We start from the raw sequence: 12,906 nt of genomic DNA, 5'->3' as shown, positions 1-12,906 counted from the left end.
CTGTGTGCAGCTGTTTAAATATGCACATAGTTTAATATTGGGGTGTGTGTCAGCAAGCAACATGTCTATTTTATCAGGCTGTATGGGGAGGGTTAGCAGGATGGGCAACCATATGTGGACAGTGTATCACAGCAGCAACTTTACTCTAGTTAAGTTGGCAACAGCTCTCCTTCCTCAGCCACCACGGTTGGCAATCCAATCCCAAGGATTTGGATTTGTAAATGCTTGACTGAGGATGAAACGGGCATTCCTCCCCATGCCTTTCCTTACATGCTTTCTGAAGGCTAGAACTTTATGTATATACTACATATTTAAACCACTTTCCAACTGGTTTCATTGTCATGGGTCATGACCAAGCGATCAAGAAACTTTTCCGTGAAGGATCTACACAGATTACTCTGAGCACCCTCACGCAGCTGTTGTTCACTCAAAGCTCCAGTTGGGTGAAGCTAAGATAATAAAACAACTCTCAAACCAATTTTAAAATATTGTGGGCCCGTTCCAGCTAACATTATGTGGACAGGTACTATTGAAATCAATGGGGAAAGTTAATCACCAGTTCCATTGCTTTCAATAGTATTTTGGGCCACTCCAGATATCCTTCTTATTACGCACATGTGATGATTCATATTCATGCTGGTAGGTTATCCATGATTCCGCTTTCAGTCGTTTGCATGTGTCATCATTCCTAGGTGAACATACTTTTCAAATGGTGCATGTCCATAGCTTCCTGCTGAAGCCCTGTAACTTTTCATATCACAAATGTCTCAGGTTTTTTGTTTTGTCCTGCATGTGTTTTGCTACAGAGCAAGATTATCCCTCCAGACAGGAATCATGCAGTAAGACCGGGGAAACATTTGCAGAACATCTGATAAAGCAAAATAATGTGTGGACAGTCCAGCGTCAATCCACCACGATTGCACAATTATTGCATGAATGACATGTTATGGAATACACCTCCAAAATGCACCAGTCGGAGGGGGGGGGGCTTAGTCACAAGTTAACTTTAGCTGGATTTGCACGGTAGTGTTGATGTGTCTTAGGTAACTTCATTCATTAGCTTGCTCCTCGCAACCACCCAGAAGCAGGAAGGGTGAGGTGGGGCGCAGGAAAACAGGAAAGAGGGGGGAGAGAGGTAGAAGAAGGGAGGGAGGGAAAGGCATGGAGAGGAGAGCCAGAAGAGTATTAGTGACAGGGGTGCAGAATAGCTGAGAGCTGTCATAGCAAGTAAAGTTACAGCTCCCTGACCCAACACTTCTGAAACCCCTTTCTGCCCCAGGCCACGCAACTCACAGTGGGTTGATGAGAGTCCTCCACAAAAGTGAGGTCATCCTTCTTAAATTCACACAATCCTTTGGAGGTGGGCTCTGGGCTAGCTTCACCACTGCAGCTGTGAAAAAAGGGACATCACCCCAATTAATGTCCTGCACAAACAGCAATCCAGAGCCAACTCCAGGGGTTGAGAGGAAAATGCATCTTTAAAGCTACAGTGTATTATTCTACAGGTCTTCTAGCTTGTGAAGTCAAAAGCACCTCATATCTTCTTTCTCCTACATATGCCATTTCAGAAATGGACTTCTACTGATGCAGTGGATGATAGGGTTGGTGTTTTTTAAAAAAATGAAACTTGTTTGTAAATCTAAAGGGTTGCCCCCCTTAATATTTCCTGTATAAAAGCAGCATGCATGAAATCTTTAAGCTTTTTGTCCCTCTTAGTTGTTTTATTTGCACTAAGATAGGAGACAACTTTCTGTTCTGTCATCAGAAAGTGCTCCCCTAAATTATCAGATACCATGAATAATTTCTCATTAATAAATGATAATGAAACTGTATATCCAAGCCCCGAAGGAGGGAAGAGAGAGGACAAAAGCTAGTCACACCCACATACAGGATTAGCGGTGGCAAAAACAGCTATAATATTTAGCATTTACGCAGCTCACCACACTACACAGTGTTCACTACACTTGGCACACAATTACGAATGGATGAAAGGGTTTAAGATTTCCAGATGTCAATCACACACAAAAATGCATGCTTTGCTTATTTGATGTATTGCATTTGGGGGTCTTCTTGTGAATCATCAGGAGACTGCAGTATCCTTCCTTCTGCCTGTGTTAAAACTGTATACCATTCTAGATAGTTGCCCTCTAGGCAACCCTTCATACAAAAACACAAAATACATATTCCCCGTGTGGCCCATCACACATTATCTCACAAATATACAGTGAATCTTTGGTTACTACCAACACTGCTTCATATAGCATTTTTTTAAAAAATACATCATTTAACAAAACAACAACAGAGTAACTATACCAACTCTGGATAGTGACATTGGATAATATACATTATCCACGTGGCTCGGCTCACTTCCCTGAATCATGTGGCATTATCTGATAGGAAGACAACTCAGGGATGTGTGACTTGTTCACTCCTGCTTGCAGCTTGTGGCACAGTGATCTGAAATGATCTGTAAGGAGCTGGTGCATGGATAATCCTGCCTTACGGGGAGGAAAAGGGAGGTTGGAGTCCGTGCCAGTTCAGTGTTCTCCAACTCTATGACTCTGCCTAACTGGGATGACAGCACTTTCTGCCCCACAATGTTATACACACCATGGACAATTTTCCAGCTTAGAATGCAGCTAGCTTGTTCTATTTCTCAACTGAAGCTGGTTTGGAAGGAAATGCATCAAAATGCAGTAAAAGTATATCCCCGCTTACGCATGTTCGACTCTCACGTGCGTGGCCATGTATATGCTCGGTGCAGGGAAACAATTAAATAAATATTTAAACTTCAAAAAGGCAAGAAAAGGGCAAAAACAGTCCTAAAAGAGCACAAGAACTGCAAAAATGGCATGAAAAGAGCAGAAAAAATGGCTAGCAATCCCAGGAGCCTTTGCAACTACAATCTCATGACCCTTTGCACCAACCTTTGAGTTGGAGTTTGAGAAAGGAGGTTTGGAGGGAGCGATTGTAGTGGAGTTTGGCATGTTTTGGGTGGCGTTTGGCGGGGAGGGTGTTTACAAGATTTAGATGTGGCTAATATTCTGTGTGCCCTACTTCCCAAACCAGCTGTGGAAGTACACTGAATGCAGAATAAACAGAACTGTGAACACCACCTTAGTTTTCCAGAGAAAGAGAGAAAAGGTATTTCAGGCGATATGCAAAATGGCCAATTATCTTAAAATGACTGGGAATTTCCCCTTGTAGGAAGTTATTTCTCTCTATATTCAAGAAAACGTATACACACAGATCCATATTTACTGGATACTGGAGTGCTCTTATCTGTACATTAGTTCTCATGATATATATCCTCTCCACTGCCTCTTAGCTGTCTGTTTTTGCATCTATTCTATCTCTTTCTCCCAGGTGAGAGTAGTTCTCCCATATAGTATTAGAGCAAGGAATTAATGTGATGGAAGATTTCTGGATGGGAGAAATGTACAAAATGGTACTGCAACTATTTGTGGCTGAGGTGGTTCAATCAGAGATGTGCCTAATTCGAATGAAGCTAGAGTGATCAGCATATGAGGTGGGTGTTGTTTTTGTTTTTGCTAGAAGTAGTAACTGGCTTCAGTTTTTGGAGAAGGGTAGTCCATTTGCCTGCTTCACTGGGGAAAAAAATGGTTCCCAAGGCTCCACCCTATTTACTGCCTCACTGCTGTAGATCCCCAATGGTCCAACTTCATCTTTAATTTTATTATGGAACCATCTTTATTCACCTCTTAAATCACTGAGCAATACTTCAACCTTGAGGCACCCTGCCATCTAGAATTCCTTCATCTTCTCTACAAGCTGGGCCTTTCTGTTATGGCTGAATTTTTCCTCTTCACCTCTTCTCACTTCCCCCATATCATCCTTGACATTGGCTGCTGTTTTGACCTTGAAAGAAAACAATATTTTGCCCAGCAACATGCTCAAATCCAAATATTTTTATTTTCATTTTTTTAACCTTGGGACTTTTCTTTCCTTAACTGCTTTCTCTGTCATCCTAAAATTTTTGCCTGTCTTTATTTAATTCCGTATATACTGGATGCTCTGATTTCCTGCCCATTCACTGACTTGACTATTAATAATGCTCCAGGTTTTCATCTTTCTCTGTCTTCAGAAGTCAGATTCACAATCAAAAGGTGAAACAGGTAATAAATCAGGACCTCCTTTCAATCATGCTTTTTTTTTTTTGCTCAAGTAAAAAAATGCTCTACAATTCATGACAGGCTTTAGATTATTCCATGAAGATAAAATGCTACAAATCAGAGGCTCAGAATTAAAACATTAAGCTGCTTATAAATGTGCTGAGTAAATAACAGTGGATTATTTGGAAGGAAGTTCAGAAATAAAGGGCAGATGTGTTGCATGTAATTCAAACACATGCACAAAATTCCAGCAGAATCTTAAGAAGCCTGCGACGAGAATAACCCAGGAAGTCTTTGCATGAATGAATGCTAACTTAATCTGAAATGATAAAATTGTCATGGATGAAAAGGGTATCAATGGCCAGTAGTCATGAAGGCTATATTACCTCCAGTATGCCTCTGACTACCAATTGCTAGATAGCATAAGTGCTATTGTGCTCATGTCCTGCTTGTGGGCTTCCTGTAGGCCTCTGGGTGGCCACTGTGGTAACAGGATGCTGGACCAAATGAACCTTTGGTCTGATCCAGCAGTGCTCTTTTTATGTTTTTATGTGCTGAAAGGATGCTGCTCCATGTAAATAATTGACTGTATGCAGTAGCTCACCTTATGGCCTGGCCTCACACCAGATCTCCCCATGTTATTCATATTACTGACAGGTTTTCTTACAACAACCACTGGGTCAAATCAGGCGGCATGGGGAAAATCCACATGGCAAGACAAGGCACATGAATACCTGGCACCATGGAGCAACTGCCACAAGGACCCAATTTCAAGCAGCCACGAGTTGCTGAAGTGAACCTAAGGCTTGCAACCCTATCATTGCACTGCCTTTATCAAAAGACAAAACCAAATCCTGAGAATATGTTGCCTTCTCAACTCTAGTGACACCCCTGCCGCTGAGCCAGAAACTCCCACCGTCAAAACAAGATCCTCCATGAGATTGCTAAAGCTCTGGAAGAAAATGACAGCTGGGTTTTGAGCAAATAATGGCTCTCAGTTTTACAATTTCAAAGGGAAACTGTTTGGTCTCATAAGCTTTTGACTGAAAGTCATGAGAAGCTTGGCAACTGGTTGAAATGACCATTGTGCTTTTTTCATGGCAATGAATTAATTTCAGAAAGCTCTGAATGCAAGCAAACTGAGCTTGATAAAGTCCATCTATTACTATGACCCTGCCTGGCAAAAGAGATGTTGTGAACAGAAGAAAATAACACTGTGTGATGGATCTCAGTCCCATACTTGCAGAACCCATGGCTTATAAGAGCAGAGGCTGGCTCACCTGAGCAAGAGGAGGTGTTTTTCTGCACTTGGGGCAATGGAATCTCTATGTCGATCAGACAAGTGTGCCTAAATTTTTTCAGACCAAAGGGCTGCATTTTCTCAGTCTCCAAGCTCCTGTGTGGTTTTTAATGTTTGAATACCCCTTTCTTTGACTTTTGCTGCTCTGATGGGTTTCACCAGGCTGTATATTATGTATTTTCTGTTGCTTTTATAGTTTTCTTGTTCTCATTCTTGTTTGTTACTTTTATTTTCAAATTTTGTATTGCCTTGAGGTTATACTCATGTCTGCACATCGATAAACAAGATTTTCTGGTTTATTGTGAACTGCTTCTTTCCCCTCCTAGCACCAGAAAGATAAACTAGGAAGCAACTATCTGAATCAGGATTCGTGGTTTGTTGATCCCTAACAAACAAACCATGATTACAAGCAAATAAGCCATAGTTGTTGGCTTATGGCATGTGGACTTGTTAGGGAGCAACAAATCATGATTCCTAGCTTGGATGTAATGGGAAGCCAAGACTTCCTGATTTGTTCATCCTGCCTGGGGGGCGGGGGATGAGGTGGGAGTGATTGAGCATGCTGCTCATTTACAATAAACCACAATCTGCCAGAAAATCTGACTTATCATGATATGTGTATATGTGATAGAGCAGAGCAAAAGTATTTATATATAAACCAATAAGGGTGCCATTCAGTCACCCCATATGACCCTAAAATAGTGAATCCTAAGCTTATGGTTCCAACAAGAGAATTCAGTGTTCAGCCTTGAACTCATCATGGAAACTATCCCTCATAGGATTTGTATTGTACGTTGCTCCAACTGCAGGAAATCTACCAATCTATTAGGTCTCCATAACCATTGATAGCTTAGAAAAGGCAGCATTTTTTGAATTATTTGCCCAAGTCACCTGAAAGTCAGTTTTCAAGTGGTCACAGACTTTAATATTATGTTTTGTGTCACCTCCATCCACATGATTGACATTTCCTCCAACCCTCTGCCCAAAGTCAAAAATTAACCCTCCCTGTGAAGATCTAGATGTGTGTCAATGAACAAGAAGCACCAGTCATTTCAGTGGCTCAAGGAACAGAGCAAACACCCCCACAGGGCAGAGGGAGCCCCCACCCTCTCCACAATCCCCAGACCACCCTTCTAGATTGTTAGGCAAACTCCTTCCTGACATCAGATATACCAGTTAGTTAAAACCCCCGGCTTCATCAGTTCTCCCCAAGTGGCATATGGGAAAATGTCTGCACAAATTCACACAGCCCCAACACTGCCTCTTTCCCTACAGCTGCCTGATACCTCAAAGAAAGGAACTCCCCACAGATCAAGAGGGGGAAAGCTATTAATGGTGTACGTGTCTGTGCAAATTATTACACCTCTGCAGCATACTGACTCAGCAAGGAAATTCTATAAATTACTTAATGCAGCTAAATTTGAAAGTGCATTTCTAAGTACCCTAAAACTGAAATTGCTCCCAAGAACTCTAACAGAGTTGGTTACCTCTTCTTAATGAGGTCCAGGGCAGAGCCTATAAATTCATCCTTCATTTTCTGCAGCTTAGCTCCATAGCTGGATATATCTGTTGCTTCTATTAGCAATGGGCAGCAAGAAGACTGATTTTCAGGCACCACTGGCTGTCCAGCATGGTGAAGGACTTCGCTTAGTTGTCTTGCATTCAATCCCTGAGTCTCCCCTTCAGCAAAAGTTTTCCCTCCCTCCTCCCTAAGGGCTGCAGCAGACTGTAGAGGTGGTCTTGGAATTGGACTTGAACAAATGGGGACTGGGATTCTATCTGAAGTTGGCACCTCATAGTGCTTGTCCCTAGCCATAGGCATGTTCATCAGGCAGAAGCTCCTGTCCCATGTGGATGAATTATCTTGATAGCCAACAAAGCCAGAAGTGCTCTGGGTATTTTCATGAAACACATCATCATAATCATCTATCGTTGCAACCGTTTCTTTGGCAAGAACTTGCTGGGCACCTGAACAAGGGTTCTGGTTTCTTTTTTCTTCCAACTTTTGGGTTCCTTCCTTCACATCTTTTGTCACTTCACTGCTGCCACCGAGAAAACACGTCTCCTTGATTCTCATCCTCTTGAACTCTTCAAAAGTTGGAATGTAGAGTCTCTCTTTGAAGTCCCCTTTTTTGCTCAGCTCCAAAATCCTTTTGGTGTCTCCTTCCCCCTCATATCCCTTTAAGGATCCAGTCGTTTGGGACTTGACCATGTCCTGGCCATCACTGGCACAATGGAGAGTCAAGTTGGGCGAGCTGTTCTGTCTCCTGATCTGCAATCTTCTCTGAGCTTCTTGCTTGATGTCTTCTGGGTTTGTTAGTCGCCGAGAAAAGCAAGGCCGATGACTTCCCAGAGCTGTCCATGGCCCGTGAGTGAGGGTGGCATGCTGCACAAATATGGTGCAACAGTTCACCGAACAACCGTTCTTATATTGCTGGCATGCCCGGCATTCAGAGCATTCCCTTGGAACCAGGTCATTCAAGGAAACCTGAGGTCTGAGAGGCTTGCAAATCTCTGCAACTTTACTACTATGAATTCTAAGTTTTTCCTTCAGGGTTTTTTTGGCATCCCCGTCGACGGAGGAGAAAAGCCATGGAGGCACTTTGGCACAAGGAGGAAGGGTGATGTCTCGCGCTGCAGGTGGAATTCTGTCCAATGTGAGAGGGAAGTGTCGGCAACATTCAGGTGAGCTGGGAGATGGAGTACCTTCCGCAGAACACTTCGACCAATGAGCTGTGCCTTTGTAATGGACAACAAATTCTTTGTTTCCATAGCGGGGATGGCAATGCGGATCAGCCCCCGTGGCCCAGTGTAGATTCTCCACACTTCGATACAGATGTGTCCCTACATTGCTGTCTGCTTTGCTCACAGGATTAAAGTCCCCAGTAAAAATGCGAGCATCCAAGTTCTTCAGTCGATGCATGCTGCTAACTGAGAAATCCTTTAAGCCATGTTGTGCGTACAGCTGATTATTCTGGCAGCTCAAAATTACCCGACAGTGTTCCTGCCTCTCATCAACGCTGATGTATGTCATAGCAAATCGGCGCGGACAATCTAACAGGCTGATGCTTTTTGAAGGAAGAGGGCAAGAGGAGGAAGGAGTTGTCGGACTGCTCAGGTGCTGTTCAGGAGTCCTAGCCACAGACAGCAGGGCTGTGCTATCTGGGTACTCACATCAACGAGCAGGCACATCTCCACTATGAGAGCATGTGTGGATGGAGAACACCTGATGATGCAAAGAAGAAAAGGGAGCTTACAGAAGAGACACAGCATCCAAAGAGAAGACGGGCAGCCAACGAACACGGAAGTAACCAAAAGTGAAGCTCACCCACTACCTCTGACAGCATGCTCTGTGTGGTATGGTGTAGTGGTTGGAGTGTTGGACTACGACCTTGGAGACCACGGTTCAAATCCCCACTTGGTCATAAAGCTCATTGGGTGACCTGAGGCCAGTCACTGTCTCTCAGCCTAGCCTACCTCACATGGTTAGTGAAAAAGTAGATTGAGGAGTGGGGAAATTATTCTCCCAGCATCACCCCAGGAACCTCATGGAAGCATGCAGAGTATTATTTCATTTTCTACCTTAAAACTTCTCTCTGTTGAGAGACTTTAGCTAAACATGTGAATGTGCATTTCTTACAGGCAAGCCCACTACATGAACCACTACCCCACACGGGCTCTTTCTATATGGATTTTGTACTAGAGTACTTACACCTGAATATGATTCCCCCCAATATATAATAATAATAATAATAATAATAATAATAATAATAATAATAATGTAAAGCCTTGTGGAGCACCCCCAGTTTGCATGAATAAGATGTCCATGTTTTCCCCAAGGTTATTTTCTCTTATCCGCTCACCACCTCACCTCGTCCTCTCCGAGCCTAGGAGGGCTTGTTTTGAGATGCTTGATTTTCTTCATGCTTTAATTATTTCTCCTCTGCTGTTCTCTCTGGGGAAGGCTGCAGGTAACGGCAAAGAAGCATTTCTTGTGTGATCAAAGGGTACAACTTGATCTGCCAGGAAAGACAGAATAAAGACAGCACGAGAGGTGAACGTTTAGCAGAGAACAAAGATGGCTCACCACAGAGCAGCACTGGCATAGAGGGAGGTGGGAATCTGTCGGTGAAGAAGTTTCATAGTACGGTTCTATAGATTCAATGGAAATTACTCCCAGCAAATTGTAGCTACTGAAGCAGTCGCTGTGAGTTCTTCTCCCACAGTATGAAGCTGACACGCCAGCAAGCCAAGTGCTAGATATGTCAGTGAGTCAGTACGTATGGTCTCTCTGACTTAAATTTATTTTTTTAAATAATAATAATAATCAGATAATACTTGCACTTACGCATGCATGCATGTTCATCCTTCCCATTATGTTAAAATAATGCTCCTGGGACTATGTCTATTGGCATGTTGTGTTGTCACAGTGATTTGCCAATAGATGCGTAACACAGCTGTAACACTATCAGCATCCAGTCTGAAACCAAACAGAAAATCTACACTCCCTACCCCACACCCAGAGCTTATACCAGGTCTGAAAAACTTTATAAATGTCCAATTCATCTTGCTGTTCTTTGGCTTTAAATAATTTGGCATATCACTTTGTGCAAATATAAAAAATAATTTTTAATAAGGTCATACTGATGGCATTTGACTCTGCACCACCTCACAAAAATCTATCCAAATGTCAGTAAGACATGCTGGAAACACAAAGCAGGCTATATGTGTTGTACCTATGTGGAAAGAAAATCCAAAGTTTATGGGGGGGGGGAATTGTTAACTTAATGCAAAATATGATTTTATATTATATACCAGTGAGTCTGTTGCAAATTCTTCTAGGATATCTTAAAAATGTTATACACCCAGAACATTGTAATTGCAAAAGAAATCTGCTAAGTAAAGCAAAAAAAGAAGACGCTAACAACAATCAAATAGTGTACTCAGTGCCAACTGAACAAGAGTGGTTTAATAAACATGGCACATTGCCTCACTGAGCTTACTGCGATGCTATGATTAAAAGAAGGAAGACATCAGAAAATAACACTTTGAGAAAACTTGGTTGCTCTTTATCAGTGCTATTTTTCTAGAAAAAGAGGTGCAGGAACTCACCATAATGCTTCCCTCTTTCTCTTATAATGGCACTGGCCCTCACCCAGGCACGTAGCAAGGGAGGAGCGTAGGGGGCGGGCTGCCCCTAGCTCCAGTCTGGAGGGGGCAGTGTGGGGGCCTGCCCCTCACCTCCTCCGGCTGAGCCAGCCGCTGCCGGCCGAGCGCCACCGCCAACCAAGCAGAGCAGCAGCACCAACCCAGACGGACTGTGCATGTGCGGACATGCGCAGTCCGTCCTGGCTCGTCGTGATGTCACAACGCATGCACGCTGCGGAGAGATGCCCTGCCCCAGGGGGCACCACCCCGGGCAGCCAAGTGGCACCGTTCGCCACTGCACCCACCTGAAAGGTGCCGGAACTCAGTTCTGTTTAAAAGAGCCATGCTCTTTACCAATCAAATGGAACAGAAATATAAAACTATTTAAAGCCTTTTAGCTGCTGATATAAATTTGAGATTCTGGGCTGCTCCAGATGTCATGTTGATGGTGCATTCATGATTATTTGTGTGCTCATTGTGGTATCAAGCCATTATACATGATCCCACTTTTTAAAAGATTTGGGGTGGAAATACTGCTTTGTTCCCAGTCACAGCATGTCCCATAACTTTCCTGCTGAAATCCTACAACTTTTTATACCAAAGAAATGTCCTGGTTCATTTGTTTTTGTCCTGCTTTGATTTATTTCTGCTATTTTTACACCACTTAATCACCAAACTTTCAAAGCAGTACACATACACGTTCCAAAAAGCATACAGTAGGTAAAATCAATCAAAATTAATCATGAAACCAGACTGTTGTGCTACAGTGCCCCTCCAGGCAGCAATAATGCAGTAACATTGGGGAAGCATATAGAACTGGACAGGAGATTGATGTGTGGAAGGTCCAATATAAATCCACTACTAATGCACTATTGCTGTGTCAGTGACATGTTGCAGAATACACCTGACAAAAAACCGCAACAGTCTGTCGGATGCATTTGGAGAGTTTATAATATAATGAACTTGCAAGTGAAAGGCCCTTTTTCTCATCATTGTTGCATTTAGTAGTAGTAAACACATAGGTTTTATGTTTGTGTGTGTATACAATGAAAAATGAAGAAAAAAGGACTCCATCCTAAACCAAGCAATGGACAATAGAGTATAGAAGGGGGCTGAGAGCTTAGACACCAGCTAGGAACCCCCATCTCACCAGAAGGTCCGTCCAGAAAAGCACCACCTGTGTGAGGGCTTCCTCACTTCCTAATAAGTTGCCTGAATATGTTTAAATGTGGCAAGGCTTGCTGTGTGATTTGTGCTTCGAGTATCAAGGACAGTTGACAATAAATTTGTAAAGGCTGCTGAATAATTGCTGTTGCTTTGGTAGAGTTCTAAGGCTAATCACCAATAACTTACAGACTGTTGAGAAGCTTAAGAATACTACCTAGCTTCTTACAAATTGCCTTGCAGACATCTCTTGCCCATGCACTTTGGAGCTCATGTTCCTCACTGGACTACCAATAATAATAATAATAATAATTTATTATTTGTATGCCACCCATCTGGCCGAGTCTCCCCAGCCACTCTGGGCAGCTCCCAATAGAGTGTTAAAACAATGCAGCATTAAATATTACAAGCTTCCCTAAACAGGGCTGCCTTCAGATGTATTTTAAAATTAAGATAGCTGCTTATTTCCTTGACATCTGATGGAAGGGCGTTCCACAGGGCAGGTGCCACTACCGAGAAGGCCCTCTGTCTGGTTCCCTGTAACCTCACTTCTCGCAATGAGGGAACCGCCAGAAGGCCCTCGGCGCTGGATCTCAGTGTCCAGGCTGAATGATGGGGGTGATGCTCCCTCAGGTATACAGGACCGAGCCTGTTTAGCTGTGATCCATCAAATGAGGGTAATTCAAGTGGTGTAGATATGTGCATGCAGACCTCTTATGTCACTTCATCTCCTCAGATTTCAGATTTTAAGAACCCTTTCACAGCAGATCATGTCCCAGCTTCTGTAAGCTTCTCATATGGGGTGCAACTGGGCTTGGGCTAATTTGTAAGATGATTGTATCAAGGCCTGAGATAACTGAGGTTCAAATCCCTACCCAGCCATGAAGCTCATTGGGTGACCTTGGACCAGACACAGCCTCTCAGCCTAACTTATCTCATAGGGTTGTTCTGAGAATAAAATGGGGAAGATGAGAACCATGTATTTCACTTTGGGCTCCTTGGAAGACAGGTGGGGTATAAATGGAATAATAATATTAAGTAACTGAAGGTTTGAATGAGTCCTATAGCTTAGCTAGAGCTGATAAGCCTCTGTGGACACCAATCAGAGTTTTTTGCTACATCAATCCACATGGCTCCTGGGAGAAAATCTCATTGCTTATG

At 43.0% G+C, this 12,906-nt stretch overlaps 1 protein-coding gene across 2 annotated transcripts in view; it reads right to left on the bottom strand.

Moving 5' to 3' along the window:
- The window catches only part of LOC118091662 (uncharacterized), a 71,204-nt gene that overhangs the window by 10,729 nt on the left and 47,569 nt on the right, over positions 1-12,906 (bottom strand). The window contains exons 2-4 of one of the 2 annotated variants that reach the window (XM_035128831.3): positions 9,305-9,452; positions 6,921-8,659; positions 1,294-1,390 (exon numbers count right to left, since the gene is read on the bottom strand). In XM_035128831.3, coding sequence (XP_034984722.3) covers positions 1,294-1,390; positions 6,921-8,467 — 1,644 coding nt within the window. In that variant the 5' untranslated portion in view covers positions 8,468-8,659; positions 9,305-9,452. The remainder of the gene's footprint in view (positions 1-1,293; positions 1,391-6,920; positions 8,660-9,304; positions 9,453-12,906) is intronic. The other variant, XM_088662368.1, reaches the window with a different exon arrangement.

Source organism: Zootoca vivipara, chromosome 1 (genome assembly GCF_965207765.1).
Source record: "Zootoca vivipara chromosome 1, rZooViv2.hap1.1, whole genome shotgun sequence".
Taxonomy (NCBI): Eukaryota; Metazoa; Chordata; class Lepidosauria; order Squamata; family Lacertidae; genus Zootoca; species Zootoca vivipara.
The sequence above is the reverse complement of the archived record's forward strand: the minus strand, read 5'-3'. Positions and strand labels throughout refer to the sequence as shown.